Genomic DNA, 21,291 nt, shown 5'->3' with positions numbered 1-21,291 from the left:
CTAACATTGCACTATCTTGATTAGTGTAGCTTTAGAGTAAGTCTTTAAGTCAGGTAGTATCAGTTCTCCAACTTTGTTTTTTTCTTTCAATATCATGTTGGCTATGCTGGATCATACATGCTGGACCGGGGGACAAAAAGTCTATACTTAGACGTGATTTATAAATCATGTCATAGGGACACAAAATAATATGTTAGAGACTTAGAGGATTGATGCCTCCCTCTCAGAAAATTTTGAATTACTGTATTTTAGACTCTGAAAGTAAAATAGTTAAAATATCAAAAGGGTAATTTGGATAGTAATGAGTAGATGAGTACAGTGGAAAAAATATACCTAAGAACTCTTTAGATGAGAAAAATCATATGATTCATTTCTTCAAAGATAAATAACACAGAGATACATAGATAGATAGATATTGATAGAAAGATGGGTAGACACATAGATACGAAGAATATATGTTCTAAATGGAAAAAAGTAATAACATTTAAAAAATATATTGGACACAACCATCGTGTCTTACATTATTTCTAGTTAATGAAATCACTCAGAGTTATACAGTATTGTTTTCCTTCACACATGAGTCTCAGAGATGTGAAATCATTTGTCCAAAACTCGGATTCAAATAAGTCTTTACCTGACTCCAAAGCTCACCTTCTTTCCATTATATCATAGTTTTTGTGTTTTATCAAATAAAGAAAAGTTTTCACTAATTTTTTGTGTTTTGTTTAATAGCTCACTATATACGTCCAGCCACAGCAAAAGCACACAGCTGAGTATGCTGCAAATGTAACTAAAATTGTGTTTGATTATTTTGAAGAATACTTTGATATGCATTATGCTCTTCCTAAACTAGGTGAGACTCGTTTTTTATTTTCTTATATTTAATATGCCTTTGTTTTTACCTAAGTCAAATCATTTCAGGTTTTCTCATTCTTAGTTAATAGTCACCCCTTAGTCTCTTTTTATTATATGCCCAAATACGTGTCTATTTACTAGATGCTGAAAGATGCACTTTGGATTCCTCCAAGAATAATGTCCATATTTACTCTGGTTGTACCTGATAAATGCATAGAATTTTACTTGCAAATAAAGACTAAAGTAATGTGCAAAACTGCAGGTGTCGATAATAATGGAGCCAGAAATAGCAACCTAGATTCCTTGATTTCAAAATCATGACCCTTTGTATAGCTTGCATTGCCTCCCTACCATCAATGAGTTGATAACTGGTAAGGTTAAATGATGTTATAGGAGTCCCATGTGCTGCTAGTCTTTCCATTGTACAAGACTAATTCTAGATTCTCCAGCAGTTAAAATGAAACACTGATACTCCTTCCATAAATATTTTTTTCCTAAGTGGGGGGGGCATGTTTTCCTTTTAAAATAAAATTTGGGCTATAATCAAAATGGTGTAGATATGATACTGCTACCCAAAGTAGAAGTGCTTTATTAGTAATTTTGAGTGGTATTAACAAAAACTTTAAATGAACCACCCATATAGATATTTGTAGGGATAAAATGAAGATCACAAGGAAGCAATCAACCCAAAATTGATTTCTTTATTTCTGTTTATGCCTCTACTTTAATAAACTATCAATGCAAAGTGACTGGGAATGCCAGATTCTCTACGTGGGGGTAGCTGTGGCTCTGGGCAACTTTGCAGATGCTCCATTTTTCTCTTCAATGGCATCAGCTCCCAAATATTAGAGAAAGAGATGGGAAGAGAAGCAACTGTTCATCATCAGAATAATATTTAATAAAATGTAAAGCACATTAATTTAAAAGTCTCTTTTCTCTTTATCTTACTTGAACCACCCAGGATAAAGCAGGCAGTGGAACTCTCACAAATTTATTTCTCTGTTCCCCTTTTCCCTTCCCCCCATACACCTTCTTCTTTATACTTTTAAATGCATTTTCAATCCTTACTGAGTTGACTCTGTCTTAGACTTTCTGTACAGTTGACTTCTGCATTTATTACACTCCCCACTTATTAAATACAATGGAGTTAATTAATTATAATGTCAATACTCACTAGAGAAATGAGGTCACAAAGAAGTCCATCCTTTCAAGGATTAGGTAAAAATTACACTCCATAATATTATAGAAAATAATAGCCCTTGCGGGGAATACTTCTCCACCTTTTAAGTGGGATTCTTGTGACAAAATAACCGAACCTAAGAATGAAAATAACACAGAAAGGAAACCACTGCTGTAATCCTGACTTTTATTTAAGATCTATCCACTTTTTGTTCTTTTATAAAAAGCTTTAAGAATCTTTATGGTAACCAGAAAGGACCTTTGCTTGTCTATTAGATAAAAATTTAATTTATTTTTATTTACATGCCTCATTTAAACTATAAGTAATAATATGGGGTGCCTGAGGGGCTCAGTTGGTTAAGCATCTGATTCATGATCTCAGCTCGGGCCTTGATATCAGGCTTGTGAGTTCCAGCCCTGCACTGAGCTCCAAACTGGGGATAAAGCCTACTTTCAAAAAATTATGTGTAATAATAAAGAAATTACATTTTTATCATAGTTCATTAGCTGAAGAATCTGTATTTTGTACACTAGTCAAGCTCAACATTTTCTGTTTGGGATTTAACACAGAACTGACAGGCACTGCCTCTTCCTGTCTGATGTTTTATCAAAGATTATAGGCCCAAGCAAAAATAAAGAATAGAAATTCCTGGTAGTATTCAACATTTTAGGTCTGGAAGAGAGTTTAGAAAGAACATACTCTATTTCATGTTGATCCAACTTATTTAATGCATGCAAATGGGTGGTAACCAGTAAAGAATTGGGTTGATCTCATATTGTACAGAAATAGAGGAAAATTGAATTTTATATTCTTTAATATTCTGCATCCTTGGATAGAAATATATTTCTGTGCACTGGGAAACTGTGTACCTCTAAGTCTTCATTTGAAAACGTCACTTCCTTATTCCTCACAGCTTATCCTCAAAAACAGATGCTTTCTGTTACCTAAGTAAAACTCTCAAAAAAAAAAAAAAGCCCAAAAACAGCAAATAAAAAAGAAGTACAGAGAGAAACAAAAGACGTAAAATTATAGAGAACTGAAAAGAGTATTGCCATTAGTATCCTTTGAAAACTAAAAGACACATTGATATCTGGGGCTAACAGGAAAAGTTCCATGGAAAGTCTGAGTGCATGAAGGCTGAAAAGTTCATACAAATAGATGATTGTTTTTTACTCTAAGAAATTATTTTTAGCCTTTTAAAAAAGCATTTGTGCACAGAACTTAATTTAGTAAGAAATGTTATAAACAAATTCAAAGAAGTATTTCTCACAGGATTGTTTCTTTCTCCATAGATAAAATCGCTATTCCAGATTTTGGCACTGGGGCCATGGAGAACTGGGGTCTCATCACTTACAGAGAAACAAACCTGCTTTATGACCCCCAGGAATCAGCCTCATCAAACCAGCAGAGGGTGGCCAGTGTGGTTGCCCATGAACTTGTGCATCAGGTATAGAATCTTCATATCAAACTAGCTTGTTTTATTTTAAAAGTGGCTTAAGACGATAGGAATGATTGAGATTAATAATAACTTAGCAAACAAAAAATAGCCAATCAGAAAATCTTGCCTGTCTTCTTAGTGCTAGCAAATATCTTACCATGAAAACCTTTTAAGACACATTGAAACCTTTTAAGACACGTTGTTTTGCTTTTAGTAAATACACACCGGACTTCAGTTTGACTTTAAATAGGCCCAGTAATAATACCTAAATAAAGGCAATAAACTAAGGAGAATTTAAGATCATTTAAAAATCGGGAGAAATAGAAAAAAAAAAAAGCAAGCAGGAAACAAATGCTAATTAAGTATAATGCCTGCCAGTGACATTTACATGGAAAAATAAACATATTGCAAATTTCTAGGCCTCTCTACCACAAGCATAATAATTTAACTGTCTCTTTATTGCTTATAATTTCAGTGGTTTGGAAATACTGTGACCATGGAATGGTGGGAAGACTTGTGGCTAAATGAAGGATTTGCTTCCTTCTTTGAGTTCCTTGGAGTAAACGAAGCAGAAAAAGATTGGCAAATGGTGAGCCCGAAACACATAAGCTCTTAATGTCTAATGGCCTCATGCAAAGTGACTGAAACCTTTACACCATGACAATGTTCCTGGGCCAGGGGCCTGGTGCAGTGGTGAACTGGGAATTCCTTTGTGAGTACAGAGGGGAGTCAGTTCGTTCCACTGAACTATACCTTGCTGAAGGCCAATGCCCAGGCCTTGGAGGGCAACTGACCACCCCAATCTGAGGATGTCCTGGACAGAGTCTCTCAATAACATGTGTCAAAGCAGGAAAACAAAATAGTGAGCTCAGACAACACAGCTCTGTATTTAAGTTCTGCAGTGTTAATCCTTTGAAAAATCGAAGTCTAATTTTGCAAAGGACTTACCTTACAAAAGTTGTTGGAATAGTGTGATAAAGAGAGAAGAGCATAAACTGAGTGTTATAGGGATGTGACCTTGAGCAAGTGACATATCCTGAGTCAGTTCTCTCCTCTATGAAAGAAGAACATTGTTCTCTATCCTGTAAGCTTAAAAGCTCCAAAAAATACATGTAATTACTGTATCATCCTACCTTGTGTCCCCAAGGGGCCTGGAACAAAGACATCTATGAACCCTAAAGATTTTTTTTTCTGAAAAGCTTAATCTGTTTTTATCGATATTTAGATGGTGTAAGTGCTCTTATCTGTTTGTATATGTGGAAGTTGAAGTGTGTTGCTGTGTAAAAGTAGGAATTACAGGTCTCATAATGTAGAGACTACTGCCCTCCACTGGAAAAAATAAAAACACACCCTTATATGCCTAAAGCCAGCCCCCTTAGCCCCTTTCCATAACCTACTTTAAAAAGTAAGAAACTTAATTTACAATGATTCCTGCTTAAAACTTTAATCTACATCAGGATTTGTCAACCATGGAAATATTGACATTTTGTGCCAGATAATTTGGGAGTGGTTTACAATTGTGGGGGTTGTCCTGTGCATTTTAGGAAATTAAGGGTTATTCTTGGTCCATATATGCTAGATGCAAGCAACCCTCCCTCCCCAGTTGTAAAACCAAAAATGTGTCCAGGTGGGGTGCCTAGGTGGCTCAGTTGGTTAAACAGCTGCCTTCAGCTCAGGTCATGATCCTGGAGTCCCGGGATGGAGTCCCGCATCGGGCTCCCTGCTTGGCAGGGAGTCTGCTTCTCCCTCTGACCCTCCCCCTTCTCATGCTCTCTCTCTCTCTCATTCTCTCTCCCTCAAATAAATAAATAAAATCTTAAAAAAAAAAATGTGTCCAGGTATTTCCAGCTGACTCCTGGGGGGAAAACTTTTCCCTCGTTGAGAATCACTCATATATGTTGAAAATTGTTGTTTTTGTAATTTGTTGAAATTAAACTGTATAAATGAAATATTATATTGTTCCTTATTTTCTATAAAGTAACCTGAGGCCCTTCTTATTGCAAGATATTATAAGAAATTATAACATTTTAATATTGTTGTATTATATATAAGATATTTAATATTTTAATATTCTAATTCAGTATTTCAAAACACCAATTAAATTTCCGAAGAATTTAGTATGAAGTTCTTTTTTTTAAGATTTATATATTTATTTGAGAGAGAGAGAGAAAGAGAGCGAGCAGTGGGGAGGGGCAAGGAAGAAGGAGAGAGAGAGAATATCTGCTTGAGCACAGAGCCCAACAAAGGGCTTGATTCCACGACCCTGAGACCGTGACCAGAGCTGAAATCAAGAGTCAGATGCTTAACTGACTGAGACACCCAGGCACCCCAAGTATGCAGTTCTTAAATTAAATTTAATCACATCGTCCATCCCAAACATTCTTCCACCCATTTGTCCATCCAACCATTTTTTTATACATTTATTAAATCTTCTGTGTTCAGTGAACACTACAGAGGATCCCAAACAGAAGAAAACCTATTTCTTGCCTCCAAGGAGTTCCCAGTTAAGGTTCTGGTGGGTGGAGGGGAAGAGATACAAACAGATTGTGGGAAAGCCTGATAAGTACCACAACAGTGGAGCCTCATTTCATAGTGAAAAAGCTGACGCCCAGAAAGGGAATAAAACTTTCCAGTCTCAAATAGACAATTGGTAACACAACCAAAACCATTGTCAGATTTCCTGACACTGAGAACTGAATTCTTTCTACTTAACTTAAGCCTCTTAGGTTTAACAAAATTTAAAATCCAAGTGAAAATTACCTTGATTGGTGGTCATCACTTGAAAATAGTGCCTTGCCTATTATAAATGGAAATCACAAAATTGGAAAATGTAAATATAGCTCGCTCTTCTTTCGGGAATGTTTTTAATTAAGACCATAAATCTTGATTTTTTTAAAGTAATGATTTAACAGAATGAAATTGATTCTAATCTAATTGATTAAAAATCAAAATAATAATAGCAGCTAATGTGTTAGGTTTCGCTCTGCCAGTTACTATGCCAAATGCATAGCATGCATTATCATTGAATTCTCTAACAGTTCTAAAAGCATAAGCCACTATTGTCCCTATTTGATGGGTTAGAGACCTTAAACTTACATACCTAGAAAATGGAAAAATTGAGCTATAAACCATGAAAGTCTGACTACAGGGCTAGACCTCTTAACCATTCTATTTTGCTGAGAAAACATAGCATTGGGATGAGAAGATGATTATTAGAACTAAAGCAAGAACTAATATTTTCTTTGATTAAGTATGAATCATCCAAATTCTAATAATTGGTTGACCAAAAAAAAAATCCTGAACACCAATTTTTGGTCAACATGTATCCTGTCTTAATTCTGAGAACAAATCTGTGAGGTGATATCATTCCCATTGCATGGTTACAGAAATAGGGCTTAAAAAGTGTGGCACGTGTCTTAAAGTCATGCAGAAGTAGCAGAAACAGAATTCACAGATGCTTGTGTCTTCTTGTCCCATCATATAGGGTTGAAGTCAAAGAAATTACAATAAAAAGAGAGAATGGAATCAGTGTAGATCAATAAGGGTAAAATATGATTAACTTAAACACCTAATCCTTGTCTTAAGTAATTTGAGTCATTTATATTTATTTTCCCCCAAGTGATATATAAATGATATTTTGAAATATGAGCTAGAATAAAGGAAGTGCTGTCTTTTTTTGGTTCATTTTGTCCTTTCAGAGAGACCAGATGTTACTTGAAGATGTGTTACCTGTGCAAGAGGATGATTCTTTGATGTCTTCACACCCAATTGTTGTCACCGTGACAACTCCTGCTGAAATAACATCTGTTTTTGATGGAATATCCTATAGCAAGGTAGGGAAAATATGACATTGTTGTGAACATCTTCCTGTTTAGTGACTTTCAGTAAATGCTAAAAATGGAAAGAATGGTGAGACTATGCTAATGGGCTCTAGGAAACAGTGTAGAGCTTATTCTGGTTGCTGAATATTCAACAGTTTGTACTTTTCAGTCAAACTGATCAATGCTGGTCATTGTCACAGGATTTTGAATCAGATTTTTAAAAATTTCTCCTTTCACTTTTGTTTATAACCTCTTTCATTCTAACTGAACATTTACATTTCAAGCTTCAAGTTTAAAATTATTTTATTTGACTTTTTAAAGGACAGCTAATCTTCTGCTATGTGGTCTTTGGTGCCATATATGTGGATACCTTTTCTAATAGAATCCTTTAGGGAAGGCAGTAAGAAGTTAAACCCAACTCAGTTTGAAGAAATGACTTTTAATCATTTTTATATGATATGAAGATGACTTTATGAGCATGTTGTAGATGGGGCATTTTTATCCATGAACATGGTCTGCAAAGCTACTGTAGATCTACAGTGACCCACTTTCTCCCACAGCTTTTCCTATAGCTCCTCCTCCAAACAACTTCATGCCTGCATGCAGTATAATTTAGTCATTTCCCTTTTGCTGGTCATGGCTTACCCACTATGCTAGTGGCTCAAAGGCCGATGAAAATGAATCTATTTTGTTATTCTGGGTAATACCTAAGGTTTTTTATTTAAAACAAAATATTATAATTATTAAAATGAATACTAGATAAAATGGCTTGAGTGAAAAAAGCCTTCTATGTCTTACCGTTTCAAAGTTATAACATCATATTTTTGGCTTTCTGTGTCATTATTCCCATGTCATTATTCCCATGGCATCCTTTCATTTTTGTCTCACATTACCAATAATTCTTTCCTCTGTTAAAATGGACATTTCTAATCCACTTATGGTATGTTATAATAACTCACATGGGGACACTTATATTTTATTAAATCAGTTTCTTTGAGTCAGAGATATTCCATGGGTTTAAGATATTAGGTCATAAATAAATAAATGTTCTAAGTCTTTAGCCTTCTAGTAGGTACAAAAATAATGTGTACTTAAATGACAGTAAAAATTGCTCCCTTACTAGGGAAGCACATGTTTTTCTGGCAAGTTACTTGAAAATTGATTTAAAAGTATAAATAGTGAATTTTAGTATTAATCTTATAACATATGCAGAGAAAGTTGAGAGCAGAGGAGTTCCTCAGATTCTTCAGATAAAATAAAACCAAATGAGATAAACTACTTTTGAAGAGGATTTTAGGCATTAATGATATATCTAACTATATTAAACTATTTGACCAGATAATTCCTCAACTAACTATTTCCACTAAATGTAATCTTTTTGAAGTACTGAAATATACTTTAAGAAGTAAGCAGAATTTTATCATGGAATTACTTTCCTTAGTCCCTGAAAAATAGAGGAGTTTTCTAAGTGTTCTAACGTTTCTCTTTCATTAGAAAAGCCCCATCTGCTGGTTCATCTGGTGAAGTGCAGTAATTATTTAAACCTTAAGTCACTGAAATGATGGCTACTGTATCAATTTCTCTTTACCTTTTAGTTATTTTAGAGGCGGAGATATAGGGGGTGTGCCAAATCACATTTTTTACCCTAAAACTATGGAGTTATGGCCAAGTGATTTAGTAGGGTCATCTTGAAGACATAATCTCACAAATAAGATATTGCAATACTGGTCACAATTGCAATCCCCGGTGTTTGTTTCCTGTCTATCCTTTACTAGTTCAACCTGCCATTCTTTTCTACCATAGGGAGCGTCCATTCTGAGAATGCTTGAAGACTGGATGACACCAGAGAAATTTCAAAGAGGATGTCAGGTGTGATTTATTACTTTTAATAGTATTAAACGTAAGCTACACTGATCAATGGCTGATGGGTGACAATATGTGGTTAATTAAGGACAACCCCCTTTTTACTTTTTCTCTCCTTAGGAGAGATTAAATAGCAAAACATGAGAAGGTGACTTCACACCCAGCTAAGTGCCTACACTGTCTCTGTAATTACCATTTAGCAGAAATTTCATGGAGAAGTTGAATGGATTTCTTAGTTATTTTAGATACTCTTTACACACATATTAGCTAAGTCTGCCGTAATAAATACCATCAGCCCGGTCATTTAAACAACGGAAGTGTATTTTCTCACTGTTCTGGGGGCTGAGAAGTCTATGACCACATCCCCATAGATTCGTGTGTTGGAGAGGGCTGTCTCCCTGCCTTGCAGATGGCTGCCTCTTTGCTCTGTCCTGGAGTGAGCAAGAGACAGAGCTCTCTGGTGCCTCTTATCAGAGAGACATCAATCCCCATGAGGATCCTACCCTCATGACTTCATCTAAACCAGACGCTGCAAACACCATCACATTGGAGATTAGAGCTTCAGTGTCTGAATTTCAGGGAACACAATTCAGTCCATGGCGACATGACATAAGAACTTAAATATACGTATAAAAGTCTTCCCTTCCAGTTTGTAAAAGGACTTTTTCCTTGTTGGATTTTTAAAAAATGGCAAATATACACATTCCTATTATGATGGAGTCAACAGTGAATAAAGAGGGCCTCCTTCCTTTTAGAAACAGAAATGATAATAAATTTTCAAAAGTATTTCACACATCCCACTTAAGCTGATTACTCCAGGGGATATTTCAGTTTCAATTTCATTTTTCTAGCAAAACCTAAGCCAAGTCACTCGGGGTTTTGTTTTGTTTTGTTTTGTTTTGTTTTTTTTACACTAAAGGAGTATTTTTTAAATTTTTAAATTTTTTTTTGCATATTAAAATTCTAATTTATTTTTCAAATGTAAATGGAAACACTAGAAGCTTCAAGATTTTTTTTAGTACACTGGAAAAGGTGCATTCAAGTCCTTTTGACATTTTTCTTTTTTTAAATTTAATTTAATTTTTTTGTGTGTTCCAAAATTCATTGTTTATTATTGTCAGTGTTGCTACAATCTGTCCCAGCAATGGTCCTGTCTGCAGGTTGGCACCATTGCAGCCTAGAGATGGAATAGTCTTCCTACTTTTTCCCTTCCATCTCCATCCTCTCTGTTGTGATGCCCCAGGTAGTCTGGCAGAGCAGTGGTGATGGCAGCCAGTCCAGAAAGCAGAAAACAGGTCAGAGCAGCACCTCGCCAACTCTCCCAAAGAATGCTAGTACTTCTTTTCAGTGTGATTCCCCAGGACAATACCTACTCCCCATTCCTTCAAGTCTTCTTATGTGACATCCAGCACTCTCTGGGCTCCCCCAAATGGAAACAGTCCCTTCCTACCCAATGCTGAAATTTCTAGGTGACTATGAAAGTAAGAAATAAGACCAGAACTTGGGAAATATTCAAGTAGTACATCCATACATTTAAATCCTTTTGTCCATTAATCAAAAATTCCGTGTGGACACTGGCAGAAAGGGAAAAGCTATGTGCTTGTTCTTATGTGCACATTAGAACATCTTGTAACTTTCCCCTCAAATTCAAACACATTTTTCATCATATCTTCTCTTACAGTGAGCACCTTCAGTGAGGAACTCGGTCTTCTATATCTTTGCATTATATTCCAGTATCTAGTAGAATGCAATATGCATGTTAGGCAATCCAAAAAGTGTTTCTGGAGTGAATGAATGGTCTATAATAAATGTTATAAAATATAGAAAAAAACAAAAACAATTATTTTTTGAAAATTCCATTTGCATAGTGCTCATTATAAATGAAACTGATCAGTAACACATTCTTAGAATCTTCAAAACTGACTTCAAATTAAATGATTTTTGTGGTAACTTCTAGGGATGTACCAACAGAGTCCTTAAAAGTGAATAGCTATGCTAATAACTCAGAAATACTCCCATATTTCTGTTAGCCCAATATCTATGGTATAATTAATTAAAAAGCCACAAATGGTCTAAAACTAATATTTCTCAAGTGAAAACTGTCTTCCTCCATCCTATGACTACAGATGAAGCTAGAAACTGAACTAGAATGAACAGGTATTAATGTTTTTCATGCCATCATAGTGCTGTGGAATAAATTTACCAAAACAACAACAACAAAAACACCCACTAAAACCCTCTCTTTTCCCGTACAATCTTCAATCACTAGCTCATATCTGAAAATAGTATAGGCCACACTCAATTGTTCTCAAACCAACTGGAACATTCCTTTCCTTCATTCAAGTATCCGAATAGTATCTCTCCTTGAGTTATCATCATGTTATGATTGCTGCCTCTAAGTCCCACAATCTGTGACACCATTCAAAAATTTTCCCTTACAAATACTAACTTTCTGTCCAAAGTGACTCTTCATGAGCTAACTTGGTGTGGCAGGCAATCTGGAGATGGCCAGCTCTGTTCTCTTTCATGCTCATCCCCTTCCCCCAAACTCCATCTCAGACAACAAAGCAGGTGCAGAATGCAGGGAGATAGGGCAAAACCATCATCTGGAAAATCTTTAGGGCTGTGCTTGTGCATAAAAAAAATCATACTAGAGGGTGCCTGGGTGGCTCAGTGGGTTAAGCCTCTGCCTTCAGCTCAGGTCATGGTCTCAGGGTCCCCCATGGGATCAAGGCTCATATCCCGTTCTCGGCTCATCAGGGAGCCTGATTCCCCCCACCCTCCGCTTGCCTCTCTGCCTACTTGTGATCTCTCTGTCAAATACATAAATAAAATCTTTAAAAAATCATACTAGAAAAGGGGGCATTCGTAATAGTACACGGTCATGAAATCAAGCTGAGAAACATATCCATCCTTTCTTTTTCTCCTAGTATCAGCAGTATCCCTGATAGGACAGGAATGGCTCAGCTGGAATATGGGCCTTTCCCTTCCTGGGACACTAGTAACAGAAACAAGGCTCCTTTCCTTTTGTTTTACCATCCCAATACCAATTAATGAGGGACTATCATTGGGGAGACCTAGGCCACCATAAAATTTTAAGTAGAATGACTGCATTGTGATCATTCGAAGTAAAGAAAGAAATTTCTTAATAGAGATTATTCCGAAGTGTACTAATCTAGACAAAATAAAATTCTTTTAATATATTGTTTATATAAATGTCCATGTAGCCTGTACTTCAGGAGAAGCAAGAAACTACAGTTTAAAAAGCAATAATAATAACATCACCACTGAAACCTGCAGAGACTGGTCCAGGAGTCGGAATTTGTTTAAGGTTACCACAGGAAACTCTCTTCACCCCTCTAGGCGCCAGTTTCCTACACCCCTAAAAATGTGACTGTTGCATTAGATAATATTTAAAATTCCTTCTAGTTCCCAGATTGCGTGTTCTAAGCTCAAGACATTGTGAGTGTACAAGTAAACTCCTCTACATTAATATTAAGATGCCACTACTTACTAGAAAGAATCATTAATGGGTAGTTATGGTTATAAGTAATTATTACTCTTATTAAGTATTCCATTATTTTATTTAGAATGAATGATTTGTGCAAGCTCTGGAACAAATACCTAAAATTGAATATTGAGTATGTGCCTTTCATGTTGTCTCCTTTCCTCTGCCTGCCCTCCAGTGGTAGTGCTGAGCAGTGAACTCATCGAAAGAACAAATACGAAGGCGGCTTTGCAAACTGGTCTCAACCCTCATCCAGGCTTCTTGGAGCAGTACTGTTAATACTGTTTTATCTCTCTGTGCCTGAAAAGAAAGGAATTTAGAAGCTGATGTGACTAAGGCACAGTGACTCCTGAAAATTATAGCAACTTAGAGTGAAAATGTCTGGTGCAAAGTCAACCACTGGTTATTTTCTTTGAAGCTCAAGGAACACTTAAGAAGGTTCATTTCTATCAAATATGTCCATATTGTAAATGGGACAATTCTTGAGAACAACAAAGGCATGATATGGCAGGAACTTTGGACGGTTTCCTGGAGAACCACAGTTATGAGAGTAGGGGAAAACTGGGAATTTTCTTTAGGGACACACCACATTATATCTGAAGACTCATATACAGAGATATTGTGAACAGAATGGCCAAAGGGGAGACACTTCGAGTTTAAAAATTCATATTTTAAAAATAATTGAAGAGTGAAGACATTCTTTAAAGAGAATAATTTCCCCAATTTATTCATGATCATGATCATGATCATCATTATTATTCAAAACATCATATATCCATTTCTTCAAAGCTGGGGTCTACTGACTGCTACCTGCAGGCCAAATCTGGCCCACCACCCATTTTTTGTAAGGTCTGCAAATAAAATAGCTTTTACAATTTTGAAAGGTTGGAAATTCAAAAGAAGAATATTTCATGACACCTGAAAGTTATCCGAAATTCAGATATCAGAGTGCATAAATGTTTTATTGGAAGACAGCTATGGTCATTCATTTACATATCATCTATGGATATTATGTGTTATAGAGGCAGAGTTGAGAAGATACGACAGACACTATTAAAGCCCCCCAAACTTATATCTTTACAATGCAGCTTTCTACAGAAAAAGTTTGCTGAGCCCTGCCTTAGAGCCAAGCTCACCTGTTTTATCTTTGCAAATTGCCTTGCTCATGTGTGATGGGGGTCATGTAGGGTCTGAGATGAGAAAACACCACTGCAGAAGAAGGTGGAGTATGTAGCCAGTAGGGCTACAGTGGTTAACAACACTAAGTGAAGATCATAGAATTACAGATCTCTCTTCATATTGGATCACAAATGTGTGGATTGTTGACTGTTTGCTGAACACTTGACTGCCCTTAAGTATCTTATATTTCTTCTGAAAAAAATTAAACCTTTCTTCTCCTTTCCACAATTCCATTAGATTTTAAAAAGAACAAGCTATATCATTAATAAGGAAAAAATATTTGTGCTTTAAATAATAAATAAATAAATTATTTTAAATAATAAATAATACATTATTTGTACAATGTTTTCATAGGTTACAAAATGTTTTCATACAATGTATCATTTTATTTTAGGTACACTTGCCATATTGTACATTAGAATGAGATATATCTAAGGGTTCAGCTCATGTGGTAGAAGTATGAGGAAAGCATACATTGACTTCTTTTTAAAAATTTTTAAAAATGTATTTATTTGAGAATGAGAGAGAGTGTGAGTGAGAGGGAGAAGCAGACTCTCCACTGAGCAGAGAGCCCGACACGGGGCTCGATCCCCGTACCTTGAGATGATGACATGAGAAGAAGGCATATGCTTCACTGAGTCACCCAGGCATCCCCTACGCTGACTTCTAAAATACTTGTTCTCTTTCACGTACAGATTTACTTGGCAAAATACAAATTCAAGAATGCAAAAACTGAAGATTTTTGGGGAGCGCTTGAAGAGGTAAGGAATGTATCCCAATTGTTTCTTTGTCTGATTAACAAATGATTTATCAGTCATTTCTTTATCTGACTATTCTACATTTTATTCCCCTAATTTACTAATTATTCCTCATGTTCCTTAAATATCAGGCAAGTAATCTACCAGTGAAAGAAGTAATGGATACATGGACCAAACAGATGGGCTATCCTGTACTTAATGTCAAAGATATGAGGAACATCACACAGAAACGCTTTCTGTTGGACTCAAAAGCTAATCTTTCTGAGCCACATTCAGATCTTGGGTAAGGATCTATAAAGCATTTCAAGAAAAAAGCAGAAATTTGATGGAAATACTGGCCATTTGTTTGGATCATGCTCTTCAGTACATGATTTATGGGTGATAATATAAAAGCACAGTGTCTTTAGGAAGCAAAAGCATTCAAAGATAGCTCCATGATCTCCAAGTTCAAAATGGTGGACTAAGCACATGCATCCAAGTCCTGTCCTTCCCAGAAATCACTGAATAAAAAACAGAAATGCTAAAAGAAATAAACTCATAAAGGAAAGAAAAGAGGAGGGGCAAGATACATCATAGAATTCTAGAAGATAGGCCAGAAGGAGAAATATTGGTAGAAAACAAACAAAGGTAGATGCAGCCAGATAAAAAGGGACTTGCACTAGAAGTAGAAGTAGCTTCCCTCTCCCTGGGCAGGCTCTGGGCTCACTGTCAGCACGAAGAGTGGAGCGCGGGAGTGAGAAGTGAGGCTCAAAACAGGGCAATTAATTTGAAGTCTAGACTCAGGACAATTGTGCCAGTTAGACACACCCCCATTCCATTCCCCTTCATCTACTGCTATCCTTCCCTGTTGAGAGCTCTCAGAGGTCTGCCAGAAGCCTGGCAATGACCCAAGGCAAAAATCCAAAGGCTCTTTCCCTCCCCCTAAATAAATTGACTAAAACAGTGGAGGAGAGCTAAGGATTTTCACTTGGTTAGGATGCCCAGAGTAAAGCTTTCCTCCTCATGGCATTTGTGGGATGGATGGGCTAGAGCTGCCAGCTCCCCTTATACATACACAGAGCTCCCAGTCAGACTTCCTATTCAGAGGAAGAGCCTGTTTCAAAAATACACCTCACCTCTCAACAGCAGAGGGATTACCTACAAGATACCAAAAATATTTAATTTAGTCCTTCTTTCTGAAATATGGGTGGACCATTAAGATCACATGACACATTAAAAAATATAAAAGGTAAAATCCTAAAAACGTAAAAGGTAAGATCCTACTTGAGTAAACAAAAAAACCTGTCTCTATAACAAACACAATTGGAGAAATAGAAAATAAATTTATGAAATACTTTTGGAGATCAAAGAAGCTATTAACACCCGTTTACTATGAGCAGAATTTCTTTGGAAAAAACAAACTTAAAATACAGAATTGCTCTGGAAGTTTAAATTTTTGGTCATCAAATAATTATTTGACCAAGTAGAAATAAATTTGGGGAACTGTCTCAAATTAGATGGCAAACACATAGAACTGACAAATGTGAAAGAAGATAAATAGGCAATGTCCAGTACCCAACTAAGAGATGTCTCTCAAAAGAGAAAGCAGAGAAACCTGAGAGGCAAATTACATCAAAGAAATGATAAAGGACACAGGGATTCTGAATAAAAGGTCCCATAGACTACACAGTACAAAAAAGGAAAAAAAATATATATACTTAGCTACACCCTCAGGAATGTTACAGTCATCTAAGATAGTTGAAGAAAAAATATTTTCAGCCTCCACTTCCCTACCCAAACTAAACCAAATGCAAAAGCACAGCAAAGACATTTTCAGTCACAGAGCCCCAGAAAAGGCTTTCTACACAGCACTTCTTAGAAGTGACTGGGGGAGAAGAAAGAGGAAAAATATGGATAAATCAAAAAAAAAAGAAGAAGACATGGACCCAGGAAACAATGCATCCAACCAAGGAAAAAATGAGAGAAAATGTTGGCCATTAGTGAGCCAAGGGGCTCACAGTGCCATGCGTAAGAGCCCGATGAGTGGGCTCAGGTAGGTGATGGCCAGCAAAAAGCAAGTAGGGTTGAGAGAATGAAAATACCTGAGGAGCTAGTGAAGGCCCATCAGTTAAGTCAACTATCAAGGAGAAAATGAGAGAAAACAAATTAAGGCTGTATGTAAAAATCGTGATCCAAAAATATAAACCAGGTAGAATAATTTTATGCCATTGCTAAATACAAGATAAAAGAGTCATTTGACCCCTATGTTAGAGAGTTAGGGTACATTTTTTATTGAAATGACTCAGGGGGCCATGAAATCAGCCAGTAGAAAAGGAAATGGAACTCCAACATACTTCCTGGCCAACAATATGTATACAAGAGTATGATTTCATAAGCGTTGCTTACTGGCTTTTAACTTGTATAATCAGGGATGAATAAGATAAAATTCTGTTACAGAGGCAGAGAAGATTGCAAATAGAAGCAGTCTTAACACTGTAATAAGAAAAAAAGCTGGCAGAAGAAAGGAGGTGGAAGAGGGAGGGGAGGTAGAAGGACGGGTTGGGTACTAATTTAATGGTGTGCTGGTGCTGACCCTAATTCCACCTCAGAGCCTCATGCTGGTAGTTTGAAATCGATCATATGGTGAGTTCATGGAAACCAGCAAATATTGTGTTCGGTTCCACCATCCCCAAGAGCCCGTTGTTAAGTATTTACCAGCACTCCACAGGATAGCCTACAGTTTCTTCTCCCTGTAAAATAGGGATAAAATCTCCTGTTTTACAGTTAGGAGAGAAGAGCAATACTAAAATTTATGAGACAGGAAATGATAGCTTGAGTACGTAATTGAAAGGAACAATTATAACCTATAGAAAAGTAATAATAATTTTGCTTTCTTAAATTTTGACTGTTAATGGGAGAATGGAAAAGAAATTAGTATAAGAAAACTAAATCACCCCATCTCATGGATGAGTTAACAAATCTTATCTGGCGCAAAAAAAATAAAAAGAGCTATTTAGAGTTACAGAATTAGCCATCAGGGGAATTAAATCCAGAAGTATTTTTTAAAAGATGATGCTTCTAAGAGAGGAGCTGGCCTGTAGAAAGGGTGCAAAAGGAGCCTGGCTTTTCAATAGCAGTCTTTCCAGTTTGTTTGTTTGTTTGTTTTTAAAGATTTTATTTGTTTATTTGTGGGGGGGGGGGTAGTATGAGCAGGGGAAGAGGCAGACAAGAGGGAGAAGCAGATTCCCTCCTGGGCTGGGAACCCAGACATGGGCCTCAATCCCAGGACCTGGCAATTGTGACCTGAGCCAAAGACAGATGCCTAACCATCTGAGCCACCCAGGTACCCCAGTCTTCCTAGTTTTTGATGAGATGTTTCTATTTATAAATTGCACAAATGAAATTCTGATTATTTAAACAGCAATTATAAACTCAATCACTCAAATTGTCTTGCTAATATCATTTATAAGAAACTTCTGAACATCACCACTTAAAATTTTATTCAATCCCATTTAGAATTTCAAAATACAAACAGCTAAAGATACAGATTTATAAACTGAATTTTAAAATATTTTTTAAATGTTTTTAAAAAATTGATTAAAAAGCTTTTTTTTAAAAATGAATAAAAATGTTTTTATCAATCTAACATTAAAATTTATGGAATATATCAATTTCTTGGGCATTTTTAGCATATTGAGAATGAAACCTTTAACTTTACAAACTCAGACTTTTCTAGACATTTAAATATGACTACTGAGTTAAGGAATCTTAAGAATTTCAGTTAAAATTATAAATACAATGTCATTTCCCTCTAATTCGCCAGAATATTTTCCTTTTTTTAAAAATTTAAGTTCAATTAGCCAACACATAGTACATCATTACTGTTTGCCGTAGTGTTCAATGATTCATTAGTTGCATAGTAATTTGCCAGATTTTTAAAAATGTTTCAAATATTGTAAAAGCTGATGAAACATGTGCAACACAGCCCGTGATTTCAACTGATCACATTTAGTGTGAATATAGTTTGTACAGAAAGTCTCAATATTATATCCACTTCTGTGTGACTAGTTAATTTTGTATGCATTTCTGGGGTGCCAATCACTGCCAACAGAAGAGAAGGAAATCAGGATCTCAGGACCTCTGGTATGGGGCTGGCCACAAAAACCTGGGTAAACCACTTTGGGGGTATCATCTCAGCCCTCCATTATAACAGATGAGCTTCCGTCTACACAGGATCCTGGCTAAATGGGAACAACACGGGATGTGTGGCACTGGTCGCATGGATAATGTTTCAGTTTCACCCTTGCCAATTTTTTTTTCCCAGTTTTATTGAGAAATAATTGACAAGCATCATGTATAAGTTTAAGACATACAACATGATGGTTTGATTTAGGTATATTGTGAAATGATTCCCACAATAGGTTCAACTAATACCCATCACCCATGCCAGTTTTAATGGTTTCTTCTTTCAACTTCTGAATACTTGGTTTGGTAGAGAGACTTTGGCACCCACGGCCACTGCCAGTGATATCTAATCTCCACCGCCCGATTTCCACTGAAAAGGCCCTTTGCCCTCTTTATCTCCTTATTAATAGTCTCAGTGATCTTATTATATAGTGTGTGTGTATGTGTATGTGTATATATATATATATATATATATATATATATAATCACAAGACCAATTATTTGGTAGCAATTAAGATAACACAAGGAAGGACAATTATAGGGTATGACAAAGGTTTCCCAGAAATTCTATAAGCTGGTTCTTTTAGAGTTACTGTTTTGTTTGGCAAATTAAGATTGGCCAAATTTAATACTGCTGGAGACTTTAGATATTAAAACTCAAAAACATTTCTCTCTTCTGAAACAAGCTTTCCTTGGGGAGTTTCACAATGATTACGCTCTCCCTCCGTATGTGCCCATTGATACACTGAGCCTGGTTAATGGGCGTGTTGGGGGGTGAGCTTGAGGAGGGTGGGCCAGGGAAGACATTCAGGAAGTGAGATTTAAGCTGAGTAGATTGATACCAAGGGACCACCATGGTGGGGGTGGAGGAGGGGCGGTGGTGGTGTTCAAAACAGAAACTACATGTATGAAGGCTCCAGAGTTTTAAAAGTAACAGTACCCATAAAATATGCAACTTACTGAGAATTTACTAAGTAGCTGGCACTACTGTAAGCACTTTGGAGCATTTTATCATAACAGGTGAGGAAATGGAGAAGTAACTGGAAATGATGAAATAATTGATTCAAGGTTACACAGACTGTAGGTAATGGCACTTTGATTTGAACACAGGCAGTCTGGCTCCAAGAAGCTGAACAGCAGAGACGCACGGGCCCAGCAGTGAGAGAGGAAGCAGGGGCCAGGCGTGCACACCGTGTTCACGATTTTGCACAATAGTGTGCAAATTCGAGGACTTCAAAGAGAGACTTGGCAGGCTCACCTTTACATTTTTCCAAGTTCTCCTCTGGCTGCATTAAAGAGAGTAGGTCAGATTAGGGGCAAGAGTGGGAGCAGGGAGGCCAGTTACTATGGTAACTGTAGTGAATGACTCACGCAAGAGGTGAGACAGAGGATGGGGTCTGCCTAAGGAGAGGAGGAGAGTGGCCCTGAGCTGGAGGGGTGTGGCAGGTATTCCAAAGATGAGGTTGAGCTCAAATTTCTCACTAAAAAACAAACGATATGCAGGGAACTGCACTGGATGAATTTGCAGATAAGTATCTCATTTTAGAAAATCGTTCTCATCTTGTTCTATAGTGGCCATAGCCAAATTTTTAGAGAACTTTGTCATACGTACTCTATCTGATGAGTAACACAACCTGTTTCCCGGCTTCCAATTCAGGGCTTTGAAAATTAAGTCACACTAATAGCACTCGGGTGTTTCCAATGATTCAAACTGCCAAAACTCAAACTTCCTGTCCAAGACATCAGAGAATGGAGAGCAACAAGAATTATTAAATTAGCTACTTTCAAGATACTAGTTGGTACCTGAGCAGGAAGAACGTCAAGAAAGCCAGGGTGCTCCCCTTGTTACAACCTCTTCTGGAAACATCAGACACTCAGCTCCCCCACAGTTAATGACCTTCATATGAACTGGGTATCTTGCTGTATGCAAATATTGAAAATTAATAGTTCATGCCAAAACAAAGGAAATTTGAGTTCCTACACCAAATGAGATCAGTCAGGGAGTGCCTGTAATACTTATCTTCTCTTTATTTTGGAAAGGAAAGAGTATAATAGAAGAGCTTTGTTTTCATTCTTTCCTCTTCATAAATATGAATGAACTGAAACCCTCAATCTTGGGTGATAATTAAAAAAATCCATATAATAATTTGTGTGATCATTCTATTAACTATAAACTGTTTATTTTATAGTTACTGTTTTATGTTCTAGCAGATTAGATTGGCCATATTTAAAACTGCTATTTAGTAGCCTCTAGATATTAAAATTTAAAATATTTCTCTGAGAAACAAACTTAAAGCTTCATAGTAATTTTTCCCTTCTGTCATATGTATCCACTGATTTGTTAAGCCAAAGACATACCAAACACTGTTTTTAAAATGGTGGGATTGCATTTTTTAAACTACTTCTTGGTTATGCATTCCCCTTAACACAAATAAAAAAATTTATTACCCAGCAAATGAAATATATTATCAGGTCTTCACTTTTTAAGTTATAACAAATCTTTAAATTGTACTCATCAAGATTTA

The 21,291-nt window shown here is 36.4% G+C and overlaps 1 protein-coding gene across 1 annotated transcript in view; it reads left to right on the top strand.

The window, feature by feature from the left end:
• Window positions 1-21,291, top strand: part of ENPEP (glutamyl aminopeptidase) — an 87,686-nt gene that overhangs the window by 27,826 nt on the left and 38,569 nt on the right. Inside the window, exons 4-10 of the mRNA XM_032859838.1 lie at window positions 733-853; window positions 3,328-3,482; window positions 3,949-4,062; window positions 7,172-7,306; window positions 9,098-9,163; window positions 14,540-14,605; window positions 14,734-14,885. Of these exons, the coding sequence (XP_032715729.1) occupies window positions 733-853; window positions 3,328-3,482; window positions 3,949-4,062; window positions 7,172-7,306; window positions 9,098-9,163; window positions 14,540-14,605; window positions 14,734-14,885 (809 nt within the window). The remainder of the gene's footprint in view (window positions 1-732; window positions 854-3,327; window positions 3,483-3,948; window positions 4,063-7,171; window positions 7,307-9,097; window positions 9,164-14,539; window positions 14,606-14,733; window positions 14,886-21,291) is intronic.

This window comes from Lontra canadensis, unplaced genomic scaffold (genome assembly GCF_010015895.1).
Source record: "Lontra canadensis isolate GAN:19392208 unplaced genomic scaffold, GSC_riverotter_1.0 scaffold1, whole genome shotgun sequence".
In the NCBI taxonomy this organism is placed as follows: domain Eukaryota; kingdom Metazoa; phylum Chordata; class Mammalia; order Carnivora; family Mustelidae; genus Lontra; species Lontra canadensis.
Note: the sequence above shows the minus strand (reverse complement) of the source record. Positions and strands in the feature narration are given on the sequence as shown.